This window comes from Mustelus asterias, unplaced genomic scaffold (assembly GCF_964213995.1).
Source record: "Mustelus asterias unplaced genomic scaffold, sMusAst1.hap1.1 HAP1_SCAFFOLD_1085, whole genome shotgun sequence".
Classification (NCBI taxonomy): domain Eukaryota; kingdom Metazoa; phylum Chordata; class Chondrichthyes; order Carcharhiniformes; family Triakidae; genus Mustelus; species Mustelus asterias.
Genome location: NW_027591030.1, coordinates 49,704 through 75,793, shown reverse-complemented (window position 1 = coordinate 75,793; position 26,090 = coordinate 49,704). Strand labels below are relative to the sequence as shown.

The window sequence follows — 26,090 nt, the reverse complement described above, 5'->3', positions numbered from 1 at the left end:
ATCTGTGCCCCTCATTATTTTATAGACCTCTATAAGATCACCCCTCAGCCTCCTACGCTCCAGAGAAAAAAGTCCCAGTCTATCCAGCCTCTCCTTATAACTCAAACCATCAAGTCCCGGTAACATCCTAGTAAATCTTTTCTGCACTCTTTCTAGTTTAATAATATCCTTTCCATAATAGGGTGACCAGAATTGCACACAGTATTCCAAGTGTGGCCTGACCAATGTCTTGCACAACTTCAACAAGACGTCCCAACTCCTGTATTCAATGTTCTGCTTGTGTTTTACAGGAGAATGTGAATGAATTACTGGCTTCAATGGATAACTGCCAAATATTCTTGGACATCGTAAGTATGTTATACTGGATACAATATAGTGTGGACAGAAAACAGTGAAGAATAATAGTGAGGGTTAATTTACTGCTGGAAGATGCTGGGAAGTGGAATCTGTTATGGTACCAGATCAGTAACCCTAAGGTATGTTACAAAGTCAGACTAAACCTCAAGAGTTTTTCTATTTTGGCATTGATGCACTATCAATTACGACGTGAAGACTTCTGAGAGTGAGGGAAAACTAATAGGCTTTTATTCACAGAGAACAGGAGCACACCCTTGTAGCTGACCTGGTCTGGACTGAGGCGAGGAGGAGGGACCATCACCTTTATACCCCACTCTGGGTGGAAAGGGAGGGGTCTCAGGTGGAAAGGGAGGGGTCTCAGGCCAGGTGCAGCATGGGTGTGTCCAAGCACATACATGTAGTAACAGTGGTTCACCACAGGCATTAAGAAAGAAAGAACAAAGAACAGTACAGCACAGGAACAGGCCCTTCGGCCCTCCTGCGCCGATCATGATGCCCTAACTAAACTAAAACCGTATGCGCTTACGGAGTCCGTATCCTTCCATTCCCATCCTATTCCTGTATTTGTCTAGATGCCCCTTAAATGCCGCTATCGTACCTGCTCCCACCACCTCCCCGGGCAGCGCATTCCAGACATTCACCACCCTCTGTGTAAAAAACTTACCTCGTACATCTCCTCTAAACTTTCCCCCATGCACCTTAAACCCATGTCCCCTAGTATTTGACGTTTCTACCCTAGGAGAGAGCATCTGACTATCCACTCTGTCCATGCCCCTCATAATTTGTAGACTTCTATCAGGTCGCCCCTCAACCTCCGTCGTTCCAGTGAGAACAAACCAAGTTTCTCCAACCTCTCCTCATAGATAATACCCTCCAGACCAGTATTTATAATAAGGTGTGATTTTATTGACCCACTGGGAAGCTTTTATCAGAAAATTTATTTAACAATACATTTTCATTGTCATCAGTAGGTTAATTCCAGATATTTTTCTTTGAATTCTGATTCCACCATCTGCGGGATTCGAACCTGGGTCCCCAGAACATTAGCTGAGTTTCTGGATTAACAGTCTAGCGATAATACCACTAGGGTCACTGTCTGTGCGGAGTCTGCGCGTTCTCCCGTCTCTGCGTGGGTTTCCTCCGGGTGCTCCGGTTTCCTCCCACAGTCTGAAAGACGTGCTGGTTAGGGTGCATTGGCCGTGCTAAATTCTCCCTCAGTGTAACCCGAACAGGAGTGTGGCGACTAGGGGATTTTCACAGGAACTTCATTGCAGTGTTAATGTAAGCCCACTTGTGACACTAATAAATAAACTTGAGTAAGACCATCTACTTCTTACTGTGTTTACCCAGTCCAACGCCGGCATCTCCACATCAAATAAACTTGAAACATATGTGCACATATGCACACACACACGCACCTAGTTTACACACTCACTCTCTCTCTCTCTCACTCACTCTCTCACTCAATCTGTCTCACTCACTCTCTCTCTCTCTCTCTCACTCAATCTGCTTCACTCACTCTCTCTCTCTCTCACTCACTCTCTCTCACTCCACACTCACTCACTCACTCACTCACTCTCTCTCTCTCTCTCTCTCTCTCTCACTCACTCACTCACTCACTCACTCTCTCTCTCTCTCACTCTCTCTCTCACTCCTCACTCACTCACTCACTCTCTCTCTCACTCCTCACTCATTCACTCACTCTCTCTCTCTCTCTCACTCTCTCGCTCACTCCTCACTCACTCACTCACTCACTCACTCACTCTCTCTCTCTCTCTCTCTCTCTCTCACTCCTCACTCACTCACTCACTCACTCACTCACTCACTCTCTCTCTCTCTCTCTCTCTCTCACTCCTCACTCACTCACTCACTCACTCACTCACTCTCTCTCTCTCTCTCTCACTCTCTCTCTCACTCCTCACTCACTCACTCACTCACTCACTCACTCACTCACTCTCTCTCTCACTCCTCACTCACTCACTCACTCTCTCTCTCTCTCTCTCTCGCTCACTCCTCACTCACTCACTCTCTCTCTCTCACTCTCTCGCTCACTCCTCACTCACTCACTCTCTCTCTCTCACTCTCTCTCTCACTCCTCACTCACTCACTCACTCACTCACTCACTCACTCACTCACTCACTCACTCACTCACTCACTCACTCACTCACTCACTCACTCACTCACTCACTCACACTCTCTCACTCTCTCTCTCACTCCTCACTCACTCACTCACTCACTCACACATATGCACTCACCCCTGCACTAGCGTAGATGCCTCTTCACTTTTGGACAATAACGCAAATGAGGGAGCAGACATGGGCCATGTGTTAACACAATTTCCCTTCGTCCCTGAGCAGGTCTCCCATTTGCTGTAGTTTAAATTCATAAGAGTCTTAATACCTGTTGACAAATGACCTCATTCTGGAAGCAGGCCCAGTATGAACCAGGAAGTGGCAGATTCAGAGTGAGCAGCTGAACTCCACAAAGAGACAAAAATAACCGGCCATGAGTTAAAAAAAATGGTTTCACTTCCAGAATGTCAACTATGATCTGACCAAGGGCTACCTGGATTTGATTGTCACCTTTACCTCACTCTTCCTCATGGTAACCCGCGTTGATGATCGCAAGGTCCTCCTCGGAATGTACAACTGTGCCTATGAGATGTCCAATGGAAAGAGGTAAGATTGGTGACGAAGGGAGCCCCGCGGATATTCCCGATGTACGGTGAGAGAGAGTCACCAGTGACGGGGCTGTGGGGAATGGGCTATCGAATGGCCAAGACAGATTGGGAAGGCTGGAGGCACGGATTGGGAGAATGGTAATGTTGCTCAAAATGTGATCTCATACCCGCAAAAACCAAAACAGTTGGGGTTGGTTCTGTTTTTTTGGTTTCATTTCTCCTCCCCGCTATCCCCCGCTGCGCTTCCCCCCCTCCTGCTCTCCTGCCTGCTATCACCCCCCCGCTATCACCCCCCGCTATCACCCCCCCACTCTCCCCCCCCGCTCTCCCCCCCCGCTCTCCCCCCCGCTCTCCCCCCCCGCTCTCCCCCGCCGCTCTCCCCCGCCGCTCTCCCCCCCCCGCTCTACCCCCCCGCTCTCCCCCCCCGCTCTCCCCCCCGCTCTCCCCCCCGCTCTCCCCCCCGCTCTCCCCCCCCCCGCTCTCCCCCCCCCGCTCTCCCCCCCCGCCCTCCCCCCCCCGCTCTCCCCCCCCCGCTCTCCCCCCCGCTCTCCCCCCCCGCTCTCCCCCCCCGCTCTCCCCCCCCCGCTCTCCCCCCCGCTCTCCCCCCCCGCTCTCCCCCCCCGCTCTCCCCCCCCGCTCTCCCCCCCCGCTCTCCCCCCCGCTCTCCCCCCCCCCGCTCTCCCCCCCCCCCGCTCCCCCCCCCCGCTCTCCCCCCCCCGCTCTCCCCCCCCGCTCTCCCCCCCCGCTCTCCCCCCCCCGCTCTCCCCCTCCCCGCCCTCCCACTCCCGCCCTCCCACTCCCGCCCTCCCACTCCCGCCCTCCCACTCCCGCCCTCCCACCCGCCCTCCCACTCCCGCCCTCCCACTCCCGCCCTCGCCACTCCCGCCCTCCCACTCCCGCCCTCCCACTCCCGCCCTCCCACTCCGCCCACTCCCGCCCTCCCACTCCCGCCCTCCCACTCCCGCCCTCCCACTCCCGCCCTCCCACTCCCGCCCTCCCTCTCTCTCTCCCACTCCCGCCCTCCCACTCCCGCCCTCCCTCTCTCTCTCCCACTCCCGCCCTCCCTCTCTCTCCCACTCTCTCCCTCCCACTCTCTCTCCCTCCCACTCTCTCTCCCCCCCACTCTCTCTCCCCCCCACTCTCTCTCCCCCCCACTCTCTCTCCCCCCCACTCTCTCTCCCCCCCACTCTCTCTCCCCCCCACTCTCTCTCCCCCCCACTCTCTCCCCCCCACTCTCTCTCCCCCCCACTCTCTCTCCCCCCCACTCTCTCTCCCCCCCACTCTCTCTCCCCCCCACTCTCTCTCCCCCCACTCTCTCCCCCCACTCTCTCTCCCCCCCACTCTCTCTCCCCCCCACTCTCCCCCCCACTCCCTCTCCCCCCCACTCCCTCTCCCCCCCACTCCCTCTCCCCCCCACTCCCTCTCCCCCCCACTCCCTCTCCCCCCCACTCCCTCTCCCCCCCACTCCCTCTCCCCCCCACTCCCTCTCCCCCCCACTCCCTCTCCCCCCACTCCCTCTCCCCCCCACTCCCTCTCCCCCCCACTCCCTCTCCCCCCCACTCCCTCTCCCCCCCACCTCCCTCTCCCCCCCACTCCCTCTCCCCCCCACTCCCTCTCCCCCCCACTCCCTCTCCCCCCACTCCCTCTCCCCCCCACTCCCTCTCCCCCCCACTCCCTCTCCCTCCCACTCCCTCTCCCTCCCCACTCCCTCTCCCTCCCCACTCCCTCTCCCCCCCACTCCCTCTCCCTCCCACTCCCTCTCCCTCCCACTCCCTCTCCCTCCCACTCCCTCTCCCTCCCACTCCCTCTCCCCCCCACTCCCTCTCCCCCCACTCCCTCTCCCCCCCACTCCCTCTCCCCCCCACTCCCTCTCCCCCCCACTCCCTCTCCCCCCCACTCCCTCTCCCCCCCACTCCCTCTCCCTCCCCACTCCCTCTCCCTCCCACTCCCTCTCCCTCCCACTCCCTCTCCCTCCCACTCCCTCTCCCTCCCACTCCCTCTCCCTCCCACTCCCTCTCCCCTCCCACTCCCACTCCCCCTCCCTCCCACTCCCCCTCCCTCCCACTCCCCCTCCCTCCCACTCCCCCTCCCTCCCACTCCCCCTCCCTCCCACTCCCCCTCCCTCCCACTCCCCCTCCCTCCCACTCCCCCTCCCTCCCACTCCCCCTCCCTCCCACTCCCCCTCCCTCCCACTCCCCCTCCCTCCCACTCCCCCTCCCTCCCACTCCCCCTCCCTCCCACTCCCCCTCCCTCCCACTCCCCCTCCCTCCCACTCCCCCTCCCTCCCACTCCCCCTCCCTCCCACTCCCCCTCCCTCCCACTCCCCCTCCCTCCCACTCCCCCTCCCTCCCACTCCCCCTCCCTCCCACTCCCCCTCCCTCCCACTCCCCCTCCCTCCCACTCCCCCTCCCTCCCACTCCCCCTCCCTCCCACTCCCCCTCCCTCCCACTCCCCCTCCCTCCCACTCCCCCTCCCTCCCACTCCCCCTCCCTCCCACTTCCCCTCCCTCCCACTCCCTCTCCCTCCCACTCCCTCTCCCTCCCACTCCCTCTCCCTCCCACTCCCTCTCCCTCCCACTCCCTCTCCCTCCCACTCCCTCTCCCTCCCACTCCCTCTCCCTCCCACTCCCTCTCCCTCCCACTCCCACTCCCACTCCCTCTCCCTCCCACTCCCTCCCACTCCCACTCCCTCTCCCTCCCACTCCCTCTCCCTCCCACTCCCTCTCCCTCCCACTCCCTCTCCCTCCCACTCCCTCTCCCTCCCACTCCCTCTCCCTCCCACTCTCTCTCCCACTCTCTCTCCCATTCCAATCCATTCTAATCCCATTCTTTCTCACTGGAACCCATTCCAATGTCACTTTGGGATGTTTGATTGCATTTAAGATGCTATGTAAATGTAATGTGTTGTTGATCCCTTTAATTGTCACCAATTCCATTCTTGACCTCTTGTTCCCTGTCCATATCTTTCTCAATTAGTGAGTCGAATTATCCCAAACTTGGGCAGATGATCCTTGATTACGAGCATCTCAAGAAGCTAACTGAGGAGTTTACACCCCATTGGAAGGTAACCATTGATCTTATCGAATGCAGGTTGGGGAGAGGTGTCGATCTTCTGCTTGTTTCTCAGGATTTCCTTTGGTGAGGCCACAGCTGGAGTACTGTGTACAGTTCTGGTCGCCACATTATAGGAAGGATGTGGTCGCACTGGAGGGGGTGCAGAGGAGATTCACCAGGATGCTGCCTGGGACGGAGCGTTTAAGTTATGAAGAGAGGTTGGATTGGCTTGGGTTGTTTTCTCTGGAGCAGAGAAGACTGAGGGGCGACCTGATCGAGGTGTACAAGATTATGAGGAGCATGGATAGGGAGCAGCTGTTCCCCTGAGTTGAAGGGTCAGTCACGAGGGGACACAGGTTCAAGGTGAGGGGTGGGAGGTTTAGGGGGCATGTGAGGAAAAACCTTTTTACCCAGAGGGTGGTGAGGGTGTGGAATGCACTGCCTGGGAGGGTGGTGGAGGTGGGATGCCTCACATCCTTTAAAAAGTACCTGGATGAGCACTTGGCACATCATAACATTCAGGGCTATGGGCCAAGTGCTGGTAAATGGGATTGGTGGGAGGTCAGAGCCTTTCATGCATCAGTGTGGACTCGATGGGTCTCTTCTGCACTGTGGGATTCTGTAACTTGACAATCTTGTTCCTAATTCAAGCTGCATCTTGCCCTGGGTCAGGCCCCACTCACAAACGCAGCCCTGTGTCCCTCCTCACTGATTCAGGCAGATCCTGCAAACTTAGCTCAGTTTGTGTCGATAGACAGACGCCGATGGGCCGAAGAGTCTCCTGCTGCCAAACCCCATGACGGGGCAGCAGGCGCTTTCCAAAAGTTTTCCATTTGTGGTAAAATGTTTAATTTCTGAAGAAACGGGAAAGCAGACGCCAATGAAACAATTAAATGGTTCACCATTTTCTTTGCGTCACTTACAATGAATTTAAATTGGGCGGAAGGAGTAAATGGACTGATTTTTGTCGGTAAATTCTTTTTCTGCTGTATTAATAAAGCTGCATCAGGCCATCTTTTACCCACGAGCATTTGTTGACATCTTTGGAAAGTAGGCATCTCCTAACCCAGCAATCATTGTTTCAATCTGTGCCAATTTATCAGGGCACAATTTTCTTTTTTATTCATGGGATGTGGGCATCGCTGGCAGGGCCAGCATTTGCCCGTCCTTGAGGGGCAGTCGAGAGTCAACCACATTGCTGTGGCTCTGGTGTCATATGTAGGCCGGACCGGGTAAAGGTTTCCTTCCCTACCGGAAATTAGTGAACCAGATGGGTTTTTCCGACAATGGTTTCATCAGTAGATTCGTAATTCCAGATATTTTTTATTGAATTCAAATTCAAATTCCACCATCTGCCGTGGCGGGATTCGAACCCTGGGTCTCTGGATTACCAGTCCAGTGACACTACCACTACGGGGTCATAGGGATTGGGTGGTACGGTGGCACAGTGGTTAGCACTGTTGCCTCGCAGTGCCAGAGACCTGGGTTCGATTCCTGGCTCGGGTTACTATCTGTGTGGAGTCTGCACATTCTCCCCGTGTCTGCGTGGGTTTCCTCCGGGTGCTCCGGTTTCCTCCCACAGTCCAAAGATGTGCTGGTTAGGGTGCATTGGCCATAGTAAATTGCCCCTCAGTGCCAGGGGGGTTGGCAGGGTAAATGTTGGGGGTTTATGGGGATAGGGTCTGGTTGGGATTGTTGTGAATGGGCCTGTGGGGTTTCCGTGATGCTATGGACCTTTTTGTGATCTCATTGACTGATGACAGTAGGATGTGGAGACCCGGAGCTCAGTGATTAACTGTGGACTTGCTGCTCTTGTTCTGCAGCTCATCACGGACGCACTCCTCTCACTGCAGTTCCTCTTCCTGAGGAGGAATCTCAAGGCGGAAGATTGGCGGAGCGCTCACCTACTGAGTGTAATCAGTGTTCCGGTTACAATGCTCACCCCTGCCGTCTCCGACACAGTAAGCACAATGAGTTACTGTACTTCTCCCACAGACAACTCTCATCTCCAACTGGAGCCACTCCTAATCCCCTGCTTCATACTCAGACTGCATTAATGAACCCTGGGGGATGCTGATCAATGGGGGCGCTCACGGGGGATACTATGAGGCTCCGCCACCCCGAGGCCACACGACCACGAGGCCCTGCCACCCCGAGACCCGCGGCCCGACGCCCCCACCCCGAGGCCTGCGACCCCGAGGCCCGCGACCCTGTGACCCACGACCCTGTGACCCTGATGCCCCCACCCCGAGGCCTGCGGCCCCGACCCCGTGACCCCGAGGCCCGCGACCCTGTGACCCACGACCCTGTGACCCTGACGCCCCCACCCCGAGGCCTGCGGCCCCGACCCCGTGACCCCGAGGCCCGCGGCCCTGTGACCCACGACCCTGTGACCCCAACGCACCGACCCCGAGGCCCAAGCCCGTGACCCCGAGGCCCGTGACTCTGTGACCCCACCACCCCCAGGCCCGCCACCCCCAGGCCCGCCACCCCCAGTCCCACGACCACGAGGCTCCACCACCCGAGGCCCGCGACCCCGATGCCCGCGATCCTGTGACCCCCGCCACCCCGAGGCCCTGATACTCAATAATCGAGGTCCTGGCGTGATTGTCTTTGGTGAAACCTCAGTTGTGAGTGATGAAGACGCTGGAATGATCTGTGCATCTTCCTGTCACACTGGAACGCTCTGATGGTGGGGGTTAAAATATCTGGCAATCGCAGTACTCTGTATCCAAAATAAATAACCTTTTTGTTACGTTCTGCTTCAGATGCCGTGTGAATACCTGTCGCTGGAGGTGATGGAGAGATGGATCATCAGTACGTATAACCCCGTTACACTCCAACAATTCACACATCTGTGCCTAAACATTGAGTGAACGATATAGAGGGAGAGGGATACAACAGTGAATAGGTTGGCAAAGCCACAGAGTGCCACATTTGCCCACACTGAGTCCACAGCCACACGCTGGTGGAGCGGTTGAAAGAAAAATCTGTACCAAAATGAAAGCAACAGAGATGAGGAAAATATTTACATGTCTAATCTAAAATTCGGATCAGCAATCAGTCAGGAAAGAGAAATGAAACAGTTTCAATCAAAGCCAACAGTTTGCAAAGGAAAATGCAATCGTGTGGGCAAAAATTGTCTTCCCTTAAACGAGATACAAACTTCTGATAAAGGATGAGGATTTTGACTTGACCAGCCTCCAACAACACATTCCCAGTTACTGTACTGACAGTTTAACATGGCTTCCTGATATGAAGGGAATCCGTCCACTCCCCCTACTGGCGGCAATCACACTTTGCCCATTTTGTTTGGATTGCGATAAGATTGAGCCTGGGAGCTCGCCCAAAAATTGGTGCATTTCTCTCCCACTTTCCCGCTCGTTCAGCACTTGGAATGTTTTTCGTAACTTCTCCCCTTCCGACAATCCGTCCGATCCATGCCTTTGCTAATTTTGGAGATGTCTATCAGGTCACCCCCCTCAGCCTCTGATGTTCAAGTGAAAGCAAACCAAGTTTGTCCGATCTCTCCTCATAGTTAATACTCTCCAAACCAGGCAACATCCTGGAAAACTATTTCTCTAACTTCTCCAAAGCCTCCCCATCCTCCTGGTAGTGTGGTGACCAGAACTGTGTGCAGTATTCCAAATATGGCCTAAATAAAGTTCTATACAGCTGCAACATGACTTGCCAATTTATCTACGCTATGACCCAACCAATGAAGGCAAGTGAGCCATTTGCCGCCTTGATCACCTTATCCACATGTATTGCCACTTTCAGGGAACTATGGATCTGTACGCCTAGATCCCTCTGTATACTAAGGATTTGACCATTTCCTGTATACTTCCAGCCTGCATTGGACCTTCCAAAATATATTACCTCGCATTTGTACGGATTAAACTCTATCTGCCATCTCTCTGCCCAAATCTCCAGCCTATCTATATACTGCGGTATCCTCTGACAATCCTCCTGTCCATAGCTTCCCCAATATTTGTGCCGTTCGCAAACTTACTAAACAGACCATTAAGTTGCCATTTAATTTCTTGGTGAAAAGAGATATTGGGATAATTACAAACGCATCCACCGATTGGGAAACTGAGGGGATTGCATGGTAGGCTCGGACAGAAAAACATATGAATGAGGAGCAGAAGTAGGCCCCTCGGCCCCTCCAGCTTGCTCCACCATTCAATAAGATCGCGGCTGATTTGATTGTAACCTCGCTTCACATTCCTGCCTCCCCCAATAACCTTTCACCCCCTCGTTAATCAAGAATCTATCCAACTCTGCCTTAAAAGATGTGCAGGTTAGGTGGATTGGCCATGCTAAATTGTCCCTTAGTGTCCAAAGATGTGTAGGTTAGGTGGATTGGCCATGCTAAATTGCCCCTTCGTGTCCAAAGATGTGCAGGTTAGGTGGATTGGCCATGCTAAATTGCTCCTGAGTGTCCAAAGATGTGTAGGTTAGGTGGATTGGCCATGCTAAATTGCTCCTTAGTGTCCAAAGATGTGTAGGTTAGGTGGATTGGCCATGCTAAATTGCTCCTTAGTGTCCAAAGGTGTGCGGGTTAGGTGGATTGGCCATGCTAAATTGCCCCTTAGTGTCCAAAGATGTGCAGGTTAGGTGGATTGGCCATGCTAAATTGCTCCTTAGTGTCCAAAGATGTGTAGGTTAGGTGGATTGGCCATGCTAAATTGCCCCTTAGTGTCCAAAGATGTGTAGGTTAGGTGGATTGGCCATGCTAAATTGCCCCTTAGTGTCCAAAGATGTGCAGGTTAGGTGAATTGGCCATGCTAAATTGCCCCTTAGTGTCCAAAGATGTGTAGGTTAGGTGGATTGGCCATGCTAAATTGTCCCTTAGTGTCCAAAGATGTGTAGGTTAGGTGGATTGGCCATGCTAAATTGTCCCTTAGTGTCCAAAGATGTGTAGGTTAGGTGGATTGGCCATGCTAAATTGCCCCTTAGTGTCCAAAGATGTGCAGGTTAGGGTGGATTGGCCATGCTAAATTGCCCCTTAGTGTCCAAAGATGTGTAGGTTAGGTGGATTGGCCCTTAATGTCAGGGGGAATTAGCAGGATAAATCCATGGGCCTGGATGGGATTGTTGTCAGTCTGGGCTCGATGGGGCAAATGACCTCGTTCTGCACTGTCGACATTGCAGGAATAATTTTAAAAAACCTCGATTCAAAGTCTCTGCTTCCAACAAGTTTTGATGGAGAGAGTTACAGAGACTGACAAGTGAAAAGATTTCTCCGCATCTCTGCCAGACCCCTTATTTGTAAACAGTGGTTCCTAATTCCAGAATCTCCCACAGGATTTGCACCCTGCCTGAGTTTGCTTTTGAGTGGGGAGTACGATTGGACAGGAGTGAAGCTAGCTGAGTGCCCTGGTTCTTGTTTGTTGCACTGTACCCTGTCAGGTGTACAATCACAAAGCGTCTCTCTCTCTTCACAATCATAGAGTCACAGAATCCCTACAGCGCAGAAGGAGGCCATTCGGCCCACTGAGTCTGTACCGACCACAATCCCACCCAGGCCCCACTCCCGTAACCCCACATATTTACCCTGATAATCCCCCTGACACTAAGGGGCAATTTTTAACCTGGCCAATCCACCTAACCTGCACATCTTTGGACTGTGGGAGGAAACAGGAGCACCCGGAGGAAACCCACGCAGACACAGGGAGAATGTGCAAACTCCACACAGACAGTGACCCGAGGCTGGAATTGAACCTCTCTCTCTCTCTCTTTTCCTGATCTAGTTGGCTTTCTGCTGTGCCACAACAGTCTAAACCTGGATCCAGTGTGTCTGAAACTTTGGAAGGAGGCCATGCAGTGCAGTCTGTGCATCGAGCTTTTCCGGGACGAAGTCATCTTCCACCACAAGGTGGCAGAAGAACTCTTCAGTGGCATGAAAGGGTAATGAGGCCAGATGGTTGTGAGGGAGCCTGGAGCACACCCCAATATCCAGACTCACTTCCTCACATTCCCATTCCATCCAACACACACCGCTGAGAAATCAAACACATCAGCAACTCCGTGCTGTACCTGTCCTGGGAGTGTTTGATGGGGACAGTGTAGAGAGAGCTTTACTCTGTATCTAACCCCGTGCTGTACCTGTCCTGGGAGTGTTTGATGGGGACAGTGTAGAGGGAGCTTTACTCTGTATCTAACCCTGTGCTGTACCTGTCCTGGGAGTGTTTGATGGGGGACAGTGTACAGGGAGCTTTACTCTGTATCTAACCCCATGCTGTACCTGTCCTGGGAGTGTTTGATGGGGGACAGTGTAGAGGGAGCTTTACTCTGTATCGAACCCCGTGCTGTACCTGTCCTGGGAGTGTTTGATGGGGTCAGTGTAGAGGGAGCTTTACTCTGTATCTAACCCCATGCTGTACCTGTCCTGAGAGTGTTTGATGGGGACAGTGTAGAGGGAGCTTTACTCTGTATCTAACCCCGTGCTGTACCTGTCCTGGGAGTGTTTGATGGGGGACAGTGTAGAGGGAGCTTTACTCTGTATCTAACCCCGTGCTGTACCTGTCCTGGGAGTGTTTGATGGGGACAGTGTAGAGGGAGCTTTACTCTGTATCTAACCCCATGCTGTACCTGTCCTGAGAGTGTTTGATGGGGACAGTGTAGAGGGAGCTTTACTCTGTATCTAACCCCGTGCTGTACCTGTCCTGGGAGTGTTTGATGGGGGACAGTGTAGAGGGAGCTTTACTCTGTATCTAACCCCGTGCTGTACCTGTCCTGGGAGTGTTTGATGGGGGACAGTGTAGAGGGAGCTTTACTCTGTATCTAACCCCGTGCTGTACCTGTCCTGGGGGTGTTTGATGGGGGACAGTGTAGAGGGAGCTTTACTCTGTATCTAACCCCGTGCTGTACCTGTCCTGGGAGTGTTTGATGGGGGGGCAGTGTAGAGGGAGCTTTACTCTGTATCTAACCCCGTGCTGTACCTGTCCTGGGAGTGTTTGATGGGGACAGTGTAGAGGGAGCTTTACTCTGTATCTAACCCCGTGCTGTACCTGTCCTGGGAGTGTTTGATGGGGACAGTGTAGAGGGAGCTTTACTCTGTATCTAACCCCGTGCTGTACCTGTCCTGGGAGTGTTTGATGGGGACAGTGTAGAGGGAGCTTTACTCTGTATCTAACCCCATGCTGTACCTGTCCTGGGAGTGTTTGATGGGGACAGTGTAGAGGGAACTTTACTCTGTGTCTAACCCCGTGCTGTACCTGTCCTGGGAGTGTTAGATGGGGACAGTGTAGAGGGAGCTTTACTCTGTATCTAACCCCGTGCTGTACCTGTCCTGGGAGTGTTTGATGGGGACAGTGTAGAGGAAGCTTTACTCTGTATCTAACCCCGTGCAGTACCTGTCCTGGGAGTGTTTGATGGGGACAGTGTAGAGGGAGCTTTACTCTGTATCTAACCCCGTGCTGTACCTGTCCTGGGAGTGTTTGATGGGGACAGTGTAGAGGGAGCTTTACTCTGTATCTAACCCCGTGCTGTACCTGTCCTGGGAGTGTTTGATGGGGACAGTGTAGAGGGAGCTTTACTCTGTATCTAACCCCGTGCTGTACCTGTCCTGGGAGTGTTTGATGGGGACAGTGTAGAGGGAGCTTTACTCTGTATCCAACCCCGTGCTGTCCCTGTCCTGGGAGTGTTTGATGGGGTCAGTGTAGAAGGAGCTTTACTCTGTATCTAACCCTGTGCTGTACCTGTCCTGGGAGTGTTTGATGGGGGACAGTGTCGAGGGAACTTTACTCTGTATCTAACCCCGTGCTGTACCTGTCCTGGGAGTGTTTGATGGGGGACAGTGTAGAGGGAGCTTTACTCTGTATCTAACCCCGTGCTGTACCTGTCCTGGGAGTGTTTGATGGGGGACAGTGTAGAGGGAGCTTTACTCTGTATCTAACCCCATACTGTACCTGTCCTGGGAGTGTTTGATGGGGACAGTGTAGAGGGAGCTTTACTCTGTATCTAACCCCATGGTGCACCTCTCCTGGGAGTGTTTTACTCTTCCTGGATTTCCCTTCTGTCAATTAACTGTTGCTGCAGGATTGTACTGGGATTTGCCGATCTTTATTGTGACGTGTTATTTTACAGATACAGCAAGCGTATTGCGGACACTAAAGAATGCCGCGAAGAAGCCACTACGAAAAGGTAATCCAATCATCTATCTCGGATTGGCTTTGGCAGAGAGGCAATGTCTGAGTGCGTGAAATAGAGACAGGACCGGATCCTTGTAATCAGAATCCCCGAGCCATTTCTAACTGGTGGAACGAAAGAAATTCTCCGATTCTTGATCCCCTGATTTTATGTTGGATAAGGGTTCTTTTTTAATCATTCGTTGGACATGGGTGTCGCTGGCTGGTCCAGCATTTATTGCCCATCCCTAGTTGCCCGAGGGGCAGTTGAGAGTCAACCACATTGCTGTGGCTCTGGAGTCACATGTAGGCCAGACCGGGTAAGGACGGCAGATTTCCTTCCCTAAAGGACATTAGTGAACCAGATGGGTTTTTCCGACAATGGTTTCATCAGTAGATTCTTAATTCCAGATATTTTTTATTGAATTCAAATTTCACCATCTGCCGTGGTGGGATTCGAACCCGGGTCCCCCAGAGCATCTTCCTGGGTCTCCGGATTACCAGTCCAGTGACAATACCAGTGTGCCACATCCTCCCCTGGTCAGGAGTGCCTTGTGGGTAACCCACAATGCACTCCTGACCAGTCCAGTTCAAGTGCGGGGGGTGTGGGATATGTCTATCTCCTGGTACTCCACTCCCAACACACACCTTTCACTGAGTCCTGACAACTTCCCAAGGACACCTGATTCACGGATCTCAGCAGAGCTCTGAACTGCGCATTTGGGACCGTTTTGAAAAGTAAGGTCAAAAGGTCGTATGTGCCCCCCTCCATGCCTACCCATGCCCCCATTTCGCTCCCATGCCAACTCATGCTCTCTCACCCACCCCCATTAACCCCTCATGCACTCCATGCCAACCCATGCCCCTTATCCATCAATGGCTCCTTCTAGCCCCCATAGCAACTCACTTCATGCCAGTTCATGATGCCCCACCCATCCCCAATTGCCCCTGATACTCTCCATGCGTGCTCGTTGAGCCATTGACAAAAGAGATCACAGAAAAATAGCTTAGTATAACTTCGCATAGCTGTTATTCAAGCAAAATCCAGATCTGTCTCCAGCTGAGTAAACAGATTGAACAATTTTATGGGAATCTGGACTTTCAGCCAAGCTCAGACTTTTAAGTGACTATCGGACTTTGCAGTACCATCGGAACACGAGAAAATTAGCGGCTGGGGCAAGGCCTTCTGCTGATCGTGTCAGCAAACCCGCAAAACAGAGCCAATCTGCAGGAAAATTACATTTCCCAATGGAGGCAGGATCACTGGGGTAGGGTTCGTCCCGTTTCCCAGTTCTCACCTCTGACGTGAAAAATAGGCCTTCAGTGTCAGAGAGAGAGAGAGATGGACACAGCATGAAGATGTGACTAGGGCGGTTGATGGAGGAGAACCGGTGGATGCGGTGTTTTTGGATTTCCAAAAGGCGTTTGATAAGGTGCCCCATAAAAGGCTGCTGAAGAAGATTAGGGCACACGGAGTTGGGGGTAGTGTGTTAAAGTGGATTGGGGACTGGCTATCCGACAGGAAGCAAAGAGTCGGAATAAATGGGTGTTTTTCCGGTTGGAGGAAGGTAACTAGTGGCGTGCCGCAGGGATCGGTACTCGGGCCGCAACTGTTTACCATTTATATAGATGATCTGGAGGAGGGGACGGAGTGTAGGGTAACGAAGTTTGCAGACGACACAAAGATAAGTGGAAAAGTGAATCGTGTGGAGGACGGAGAAGATCTGCAGAGAGATTTGGACAGGCTGAGTGAGTGGGCGAGGATATGGCAAATGGAGTATAACGTTGAGAAATGCGAGGTTATACACTTTGGAGGAAATAATAACAAATGGGATTACTATCTCAATGGAAACAAATTAAAACATGCTACCGTGCAAAGGGACCTGGGGGTCCTTGTGCATGAGACGCAAAAGCCCAGTCTGCAGGTACAACAGGTGATCAAGAAGGCAAATGGGATGTTGGCCTATATTGCGAAGGGCATAGAATATAAAAGCAGGGATGTCTTGATGCACCTGTACAGGGCATTGGTGAGGCCGCAGCTGGAATACTGTGTGCAGTATTGGTCCCCTTATATGAGGAAGGATATATTGGCATTGGAGGGAGTGCAGAGAAGGTTCACCAGGTTGATACCGGAGATGAGGGGTTTGGATTATGAGGAGAGGCTGAGGAGATTGGGTTTGTACTCGTTGGAGTTTAGAAGGATGAGGGGGGATCTTATGGAGACTTATAAGATAATGCGGGGGCTGGATAGGGTGGAGGCGGAGAGATTCTTTCCACTTAGTAAGGAAGTTAAAACTAGAGGACACAGCCTCAAAATAAAGGGGGGTCGGTTTAAGACAGAGTTGAGGAGGAACTTCTTCTCCCAGAGGGTGGTGAATCTCTGGAATTCTCTGCCCACTGAGGTGGTGGAGGCTACCTCGCTGAATATGTTTAAAGCGCGGATGGATGGATTCCTGATCGGTAAGGGAATTAAGGGTTATGGGGATCAGGCGGGTAAGTGGTACTGATCCACGTCAGATCAGCCATGATCTTATTGAATGGCGGGGCAGGCTCGAGGGGCTAGATGGCCTACTCCTGCTCCTATTTCTTGTGTTCTTATGAGGGAGACAGCCTCAGGGAGAGAGAGAAACAGCCTCAGAGAGCAAGAGAGGGATAGATAGCATCAGAGAAAGAGAGAAGTAGGGAGGTCGCATCAGAGAGGGAGATAGCATCAGAGGGAGAGTGTGAGACGTGAAATCACCATCAAACTCAAACCACAGTATCCACATGAGCCATTGAAATCAGTTTGTCAAAACTGTTGAATGCAGAAGAGCACTTTATCCACTGGATAAAGTGTTCTAAAGCATGCAAGCACTTGCACAATAGCTGGGACATTACCACCTCATCACGGTGGGATCTGCCACTGGAAATTTGGCAGCCCAGCCAAAAATCGGGGGGGAGGGGGCTGGAAAATTGTTCAGTTTAACGGTCACTTTTCTCTAATGGACAGAGCCCTTGGACCAATCATGCATCGAGAACATCCACCATATACCATTCCATCTGAAGTTGGCAAAATCCTTCAAGCTTCTCTCTCAAAAGTACCTGACTACTATGCAGGCTTCCCCCCCAAGTAACACACATTGACTTGCCCGATATAGTTCCCACAGGCCTCAGGAACCCACCCGCCTTAATGAGAACACAGAGAAAATTGGGCATGCCACAGGCAATAAAGTGGTGACCCCATGTTACTTTGCACAAGTGTTGGGTCGCGACCCACCATCTTTGCCGGCCTTAGGGAAAATGGCGTCCGTCGGGAACTGCCCGCTAAGCTTGCAGTCTTCTCGATGGGCCTCCCAACGCAGAGGGGAAACATTCAGTCCAATATATGCGGGTTGAATGGGCATGGTGCCTCTTGTTTCCCTCAGCAGAGATCAGATTTGAGGTGGATTTCTCACTGATTTGGGACGGAGCGTGAGAAAATGTGGAATTGTGGGTGGAGTAGCCAATTTTAATGGACACCTGTCACTCGAAGCCAGGAGAAGCCACACCCGATTTCTGTTGAAGGCAGAGCAGAAATATCCAAAGGGTGTGGGTTGAAATGTGTGTGTGGCCATGTGCTCTGACTTGTATCCTGTGTTTAGTGGGGCCATACACAGAGAGAGACGCATTTTCCTGAGAAGTGCAGTGAAGGAACTGAGCACCATACTAGCCGAGGAGCCCGGCCTACTGGGACCAAAGGTATCGTATGCCTGCTGAGATTTTAGACTCTCACGTGTAAGGAGCTATTGTTATCTAGCGAGGAGGGAGGACATGTTTCTGTAAGATATACATTTGAGCATTGGTTCTAATCTTTTCCAATCTTCCCAGCCCTCAGTTTTGCATCCTCCGTCTCATTTTCCAACCCTTCCTGAAATTATTGGTCCCGTCCGCTCTTGTTGTACAATATCATATCGTTTGTGATTTGATTTGTCCCCTCCCCAGTCAAACAGCGTTGAGCTCTGAAATACATTCAGCCAATTCGATTCACTCCCCGTGATATCAAGAAACGGTTGGAGGCACTGGATACTGCAAAGGCAATGGGCCCTGATAACATTCCGGCAATAGTACTGAAGACTTGTCCTCCAGAACTTGCCGCTCCCCTAGCCAAGCTCTTCCAGTACAGTTACAACACTGGCATCTACCCAACAATGTGGAAAATTGCCCAGGTGTGTCCTGTACACAAAAAGCAGGACAAATCCAACCCGGCCAATTACCGCCCAATCAGTCTACTCTCCATCATCAGTAAAGTGATGGAAGGGGTCATCGACAGCGCTATCAAGCAGCACCTGCTCAGCAATAACCTGCTCAGTGACGCCCAGTTTGGGTTCCGCCAGGGTCACTCAGCTCCTGACCTCATTACAGCCTTGGTTCAAACATGGACAAAAGAGCTGAATTCCAGAGGTGAGAGTGACTGCCCTTGACATCAAGGCCGCATCTGACCGAGTGTGGCATCAAGGAACCCGAGCAAAACTGGAGTCAATGGGTATCGGGGGAAAACTCTCCGCTGGTTGGAGTCACACCCGGCACAAAGGAAGATGGTTGTGGTGGTTGGAGGGTCAGTCATCTCAGCTCCAGGACATCACTGCAGGAGTCCCTCAGGGTTCGTGTCCTCGACCCAACCATCTTAAGCTGCTTCATCAATGACCTTCCCTCCATCATACAGCACGGTGGCACAGTGGTTGGCACTGCTGCCTCACAGCGCCAGGGACCCGGGTTCAATTCTGGCCTCGGGTCACTGTCTGTGCGGAGTCTGCACGTTCTCCCCGTGTCTGCATGGGTTTCCTCCGGGTGCTCCGGTTTCCTCCCACAGTCCAAAGATGTGCGGGTTTGGTGGATTGGTTATGCTAAAATTGCCCCTTAGTGTCGGGGGGTTAGCAGGGTAAATATGTGGGGGTACAAGTATAGGGCCTGGGTGGGATTGTGGTCAGTGCAGACTCGATGGGCCAAATGGCCTCCTTCTGCATTGTAGGGATTCTATAAGGTCAGAAGTGGGGATGTTCGCTGATGATTGCACAATGTTCAGCACCATTTGCGACTCCTCAGATACTGAAGCAGTCCATGTCCAAATGCAGCAAGACCTGGACAATATCCAGGCTGGGCTGACAAGTGGCAAATAACATTCACACCACACAAGTGCCAGGCAATGACCATCACCAATAAGAGACACTCTAACCACCGCCCCTTGGCATTCAATGGCGTTACCATCACTGAATCCCCCACTGTCAACATCCTGGGGGTTACCATTGACCAGAGACTGAACTGGACCCAGCCACATAAACACAGTGGCTACAAGAGCAGGTCAGAGGCTGGGAATCCTGCGGAGAGTAACTCACCTCCTGACTCCCCAAAGCCTGTCCACCATCTACAAGGCACAAGTCAGGAGTGTGATGGAATACTCCCCACTTGCCTGGATGGTGCAGCTCCAACAACACTCAAGAAGCTCAACACCATCCAGGACAAAGCAGCCCCGCTTGATTGGCCCCCCATCCACAAACACTCACTCCCTCCACCACCGACGCTCAGTAGCAGCAGTGTGTACCATCTACAAGATGCACTGCAGCAACTTACGAAGGCTCCTTAGACAGCACCTTCCAAACCCACAACTACTTCCATCTAGAAGGACAAGGGCAGCAGATACCTGGGAACACCACCACCTGGAGGTTCCCCTCCAAGTCACTCACCATCCTGACTTGGAAATATATCACCGTTCCTTCACTGTCGCTGGGTCAAAATCCTGGAACTCCCTCCCTAACAGCACTGTGGGTGTACCTACACCACAGGGACTGACTGGTGTCCAATAACAATCCTGGAACTCCCTCTCTAACAGCACTGTGGGTGTACCTACACCACATGGACTGACATGATGTCCAATAACAATGCTGGAACTCCCTCCCTAACAGCACTGTGGGTGTACCTACACCACATGGACAGACTGATGTCCAATAACAATCCTGGAACTCCCTCCCTAACAGCACAGTGGGTGTACCTACACCACATGGACTGACTGATGTCCAATAACAATCCTGGAACTCCCTCCCTAACAGCACTGTGGGTGTACCTACACCACATGGACTGACTGATGTCCAATAACAATCCAGGAACTCCCTCCCTAACAGCACTGTGGGTGTACCTACACCACATGGACTGACCGATGTCCAATAACAATCCTGGAACTCCCTCCCTAACAGCACTGTGGGTGTACCTACACCACATGGACAGACTGATGTCCAATAACAATCCAGGAACTCCCTCCCTAACAGCACTGTGGGTGTACCTACACCACATGGACTGACTGATGTCCAATAACAATCCTGGAACTCCCTCCCTAACAGCACTGTGGGTGTACCTACACCACATGGACTGACCGATGTCCAATAACAATCCTGGAACTCCCTCCCTAACAGCACTGTGGGTGTACCTACACCACATGGACTGACTGATGTCCAATAACAATCCTGGAACTCCCTCCCTAACAGCACTGTGGGTGTACCTACACCACATGGACTGACTGATGTCCAATAACAATCCTGGAACTCCCTCCCTAACAGCACTGTGGGTGTACCTACACCACATGGACTGACTGATGTCCAATAACAATCCTGGAACTCCCTCCCTAACAGCACTGTGGGTGTACCTACACCACATGGACTGACTGATGTCCAATCACAATCCTGGAACTCCCTCCCTAACAGCACTGTGGGTGTACCTACACCACATGGACTGACTGATGTCCAATAACAATCCAGGAACTCCCTCCCTAACAGCACTGTGGGTGTACCTACACCACATGGACTGACTGATGTCCAATCACAATCCTGGAACTCCCTCCCTAACAGCACTGTGGGTGTACCTACACCACATGGACTGACTGATGTCCAATCACAATCCTGGAACTCCCTCCCTAACAGCACTGTGGGTGGACCTACAGTACATGGATTGCAGTGGTTCAAGAAGGCATCACCACCTTCTTAAGGGGCAACTAGGGATGGGCAGTAAATGATGGGCCCAGCCAGCGACACCCATGTCCCACAAAAGAATGACAGAATGTGCTGGGTGCACAGTGCGCACTGGCATTTGTCACACTGCAGTGTTATCTTGTCTTCAGTGACTGGCTGCCCTTGCAGTGGCTTTTACCGATGGGGTAATTGTCTAAGGGGCACTGGCACTCCTGCACTTCCTCACCCCCATTTATCACTGGACTCAAGCAGTGACATTATCCGACTTCTCGACTGCAGCGGTACTGGCATCAGATCTGACCCTTTCTTCACTTGTTGGTTATCAGCGGGGTGGGGAGGCGAGCTGCAGGGGCGGGCGGGGAAGGGGGGGGGGGAGTGCGTGCGGAGGTGGAGTGGTAGTATTTAGGAGTGAGTAACCCTGAATGCTTGTATCCCTGTGCCCACCCAGCCAAAGGGCATGGCAGCTCACCAGAACACGACTGGTCAGGTGGGTTAAGCATGGGATGGATCGCTGCACTGGTTAGCAGGAGGGGGTGGGGAGGGGGGGCGGGGGTGGCCCATGTGTCCACAACCCAGGAAATGAACGATTAACTCCTCATTTGTCTCCGAGTCCTCCTGGGACCACTTGCCGTGGCCTGTTTGTGAATTCCCACTCTTTTTTTTTAATCCAGGTACTTTTCGTCTTCATGGCGTCGTCATTTTCCCGGGATGAGATTTCCTGGCTTGTCCGTCACGCTGAGAACATCACTAAAACCAAGACCCCTGAAGACTACGTGGACAGGTGAAAGAGGGGCTTAGGATGAGAGCCATCGAGAGGGCAAATTGCTTTGTTATAAAGGGGTGTGATTGCAGAGTTTGGCTGAAGTATATTGTATCATTCGGGGAAGAGTGGGTCATTCGGGTAAATATTAATTGCTCAGAAGTACTCATCAGCAATTTGTAAAGAGTTCGTCCAACAAAACCAATTGAGGCTTTTTAAAAATTCATTCGTGGGACATGGGTGTCGCTGGCTGGGCCAGCATTTATTGCCCATCCCTAGTTGCCTGAGGGCAGTTGAGAGTCAACCACATTGCTGTGTCTCTGGAGTCACATGTAGGCCAGACCGGGTAAGGACAGCAGATTTCCTTCCCTAAAGTGACATTACTGAACCAGATGGGTTTTTCCGACAATGGTTTCATCAGTAGATTCTTAATTCCAGATTTTTAAAAATTGAAGTCAAATTCCATCATCTGCCGTGACGGGATTCGAACCCGGGTCCCCCAGAACATGAGTTGAGTTTCAGGATTAATAGCCTCGCGATAATACCACTGAGCCATTGCCTCCCCACTTGATAACTCCCGTAGCTCTCAAATGCGTGTCTCTGCATCTTATTTATGTGGGCTTCCAGAAGACACTTGCAAAGGTTCCACATGCAAGGCTGTTCACAAAAACCAAAGCACTCAGAATCTGAGGCAGTGCTGCAGTTACAGATAGGGTGTAGAGAAAGATCAGCTTAATATTTGATTTGATTTATTATTGTATTGGGATACAGTGAAAAGTGTTGTTGTTTGCGCGCTATACAGACAAAACATACCGTTCATAGAGTACATAGAGGAGAAGGAAAGGAGCGGATGCAGAATGTAGTTTTACGGTCATAGCTCGGGTGTAGAGAAAGATCAGCTTAATATTTGGTTTGAATTATTATTGTCACATGTATTGGGATACAGTGAAAAGTATTGTTTCTTGCGCGCTATACAGACAAAGCATACCATTCATAGAGTACATAGGGGAGAAGGAAAGGAGAGGATGCAGAATGTAATGTTACAGGGCGGCACGGTGGCACAGTGGTTAGCACTGCTGCTTCACAGCGCCAGGGATCCAAGTTTGATTCCCCGCTTGGGTCACTGTCTGTGCGGAGTCTGCACATTCTCCCCGTGTCTGCGTGGGTTTCCTCCGGGTGCTCCGATTTCCTCCCACAGTCCGAAAGACGTGCTGGTTAGATGCATTGGCCGTGCTAAATTCTCCCTCAGTGTACCCGAACAGGCGCCGGAGTGTGGCGACTCGGGGATTTTCACAGTAACTCCATTGCAGTGTTAATGTAAGCCTACTTGCGACACTAATAAATAAACTTTAGAAAAACAGTTATAGCTAGGGTGTAGAGAAAGATCAACGAATGCGAGGTAGATCCATTCAAAAGTCTGACGGCAGCAGGGAAGAAGCTGGTTGGTACGTGTTCTCAGACTTTTGTGTCTTTTTCCCGACGGAAGAAAGTGGAAGAGAGAATGTCCGTGGGTGCGTGGGGTCCTTGATTATGCTGGCTGCTTTTCCGAGGCAGTGGGAAGTGTAGACAGAGTCAATGGGTGGGGGTCCTTGCCCTAGCATAGGCACAATGAACCTCATCAAACTGAGATTTTACCGGATCGGAAGTGTGGAGCTTGAGCAGCCGTGCTGATCTAGAACTGTGCTCCCAAGGTGAGGCCCCACTCGCAGTGTTCCGGAGGTCCTCGCCCCTGTTCAATCCTGTCCCATCGTCCGGGAAGTCTGAGACCCCCAGTCTCAGGGGCCCCCACAACAGATCCTACCCCCTCTGCGTGACTGAGTTGCAAATGGCAGATCAATAGGGTTTGGGAGTGTCCACTAAATAAAGTTTATTTATTAGTGTCATAAGTAGGCTTACATTAACACCGCAATGAAGTTACTGTGAAAATCCCCTAGTTGCCACACTCCTGTTCGGGCACACTGAGGGACAATTTAGAATGGCCAATGCACCTAACCAGCACGTCTTTGGACATGAAGGGGCAATTTAGCATGGCCAATCCACCTAACCTGCACATCTTTGGACACTAATGGACAATTTAGCATGGCCAATCCACCTAACCTGCACATCTTTGGACACTAAGGGGCAATTTAGCATGGCCAATCCACCTAACCCGCACATCTTTGGACACTAATGGACAATTTAGCATGGCCAATCCACCTCACCTGCACATCTTTGGACACTAAGGGGCAATTTAGCATGGCCAATCCACCTAACCCGCACATCTTTGGACACTAAGGGACAATTTAGCATGGCCAATCCACCTAACCTGCACATCTTTGGACACTAAGGGTCAATTTAGCATGGCCAATCCACCTAACCCGCACATCTTTGGACACTAATGGACAATTTAGCATGGCCAATCCACCTAACCCGCACATCTTTGGACACTAAGGGGCAATTTAGCATGGCCAATCCACCTAACCTGCACATCTTTGGACACTAATGGACAATTTAGCATGGCCAATCCACCTAACCCGCACATCTTTGGACACTAATGGACAATTTAGCATGGCCAATCCACCTAACCCGCACATCTTTGGACACTAAGGGGCAATTTAGCATGGCCAATCCACCTAACCCGCACATCTTTGGACACTAATGGACAATTTAGCATGGCCAATCCACCTAACCCGCACATCTTTGGACACTAAGGGGCAATTTAGCATGGCCAATCCACCTAACCTGCACATCTTTGGACACTAATGGACAATTTAGCATGGCCAATCCACCTAACCCGCACATCTTTGGACACTAAGGGGCAATTTAGCATGGCCAATCCACCTAACCCGCACATCTTTGGACACTAATGGACAATTTAGCATGGCCAATCCACCTAACCTGCACATCTTTGGACACTAAGGGGAAATTTAGCATGGCCAATCCACCTAACCTACACATCTTTGGATACTAAGGGACAATTTAGCATGGCCAATCCACCTCACCTGCACATCTTTGGATACTAAGGGACAATTTAGCATGGCCAATCCACCTAAACTGTACATCTTTGGAGTGTGGGAGGGAACCGGAGCACCCGGAGGAAACCCACGCAGACATGGGGGAGAACGGTAGATGGCAGGAGGCTGACGTTGGAGGTCCTGGTCTAGTTTGATGCCTTGTGCTGAATTTGCAGTGGGAAGGGACAGGGCCGAGAAAGTGTCAGAGAAAAGTCCAGCGCTTCTGTTGTGGTTTTGGACAATGGCTTTCCTGGTTACACTGCGTTACTTCTGTTCCAGCAACTTGGCAGAGCTGCTGTTTGTGACAGAGGAGCTTCGAAGACTGCTGCACAAGTTTAAGAAGGTGATTCAGCGATACTTTGTCACCTACCTGGCCCATTTCGATGCGGTGCTTCTCAATGAAACCATTCAGGTAAGTGGACAAACCTCTGGCATGGGGACGAAGGGCGGGATTTTCTGGCTGCACTCCAAAACCGGAAAATCCCGGTGGACCTATGCATGCCCCCCCCCCACCGCCACCCCGCACCCGCTACGATTCCCGCGGCGGTGGGACAGGAAAATTCCACCCAAAATTTCCAGGGCTGAGATTTTCGGGAATGTTGAATGTGAGCTTTGCTGAGGCCCAGTGGGAATAGGATTGATCAGTGTATTGACGGAAAGGCTACAGGGTGATTAGCCTGGAGTTGGTCCGTTACTCCATCGTGGCAAGGTTTGGTTTACAAGGAGTATTTTCAGCTCGATGTGTTAACCCACCTTCTTCAAAAATTTGCCTTTTATATATTTTTTCTAGATTCTTTGAGGGGGCGTGGGTATTGCTGGCAAGGCTGGCATTTTTTGCCCATCCCTAATTGCCCCTGAACTGAGTGGCTAAATGGGCCATTTCAGAGGGCATTTCAGAGTCACCCACATTGCTGTGGCTCTGGAGTCACATGTAGGCCAGACTGGGTAAGGACGGCAGATTTTCTTCACTGAAGGACATTAGTGAACCAGATGGGTTTTTCCAATAATTGATGCTATAACGTCATCAAGGTTTACAGCACGGAAACAGGCCCTTCGGCCCAACTTGTCCATGCCACCCTTTTTTTTTAAAAAACCCCTAAGCTAATCTCAATTGCCCGCATTTGGCCCATATCCCTCT

General features: G+C 52.0%; 1 protein-coding gene across 1 annotated transcript in view; it reads left to right on the top strand.

Annotated features, from left to right (window-relative positions):
* LOC144487841 (nck-associated protein 1-like) overlaps nt 1–26,090 on the top strand; it is a gene marked incomplete at its 3' end in the record, with an annotated part of 99,588 nt that overhangs the window by 24,051 nt on the left and 49,447 nt on the right. Inside the window, exons 4-13 of the mRNA XM_078205915.1 lie at nt 291–347; nt 2,893–3,035; nt 6,013–6,100; nt 7,914–8,051; nt 8,859–8,907; nt 11,847–12,003; nt 14,185–14,241; nt 17,846–17,942; nt 21,871–21,980; nt 25,232–25,364. Of these exons, the coding sequence (XP_078062041.1) occupies nt 291–347; nt 2,893–3,035; nt 6,013–6,100; nt 7,914–8,051; nt 8,859–8,907; nt 11,847–12,003; nt 14,185–14,241; nt 17,846–17,942; nt 21,871–21,980; nt 25,232–25,364 (1,029 nt within the window). The remainder of the gene's footprint in view (nt 1–290; nt 348–2,892; nt 3,036–6,012; nt 6,101–7,913; nt 8,052–8,858; nt 8,908–11,846; nt 12,004–14,184; nt 14,242–17,845; nt 17,943–21,870; nt 21,981–25,231; nt 25,365–26,090) is intronic.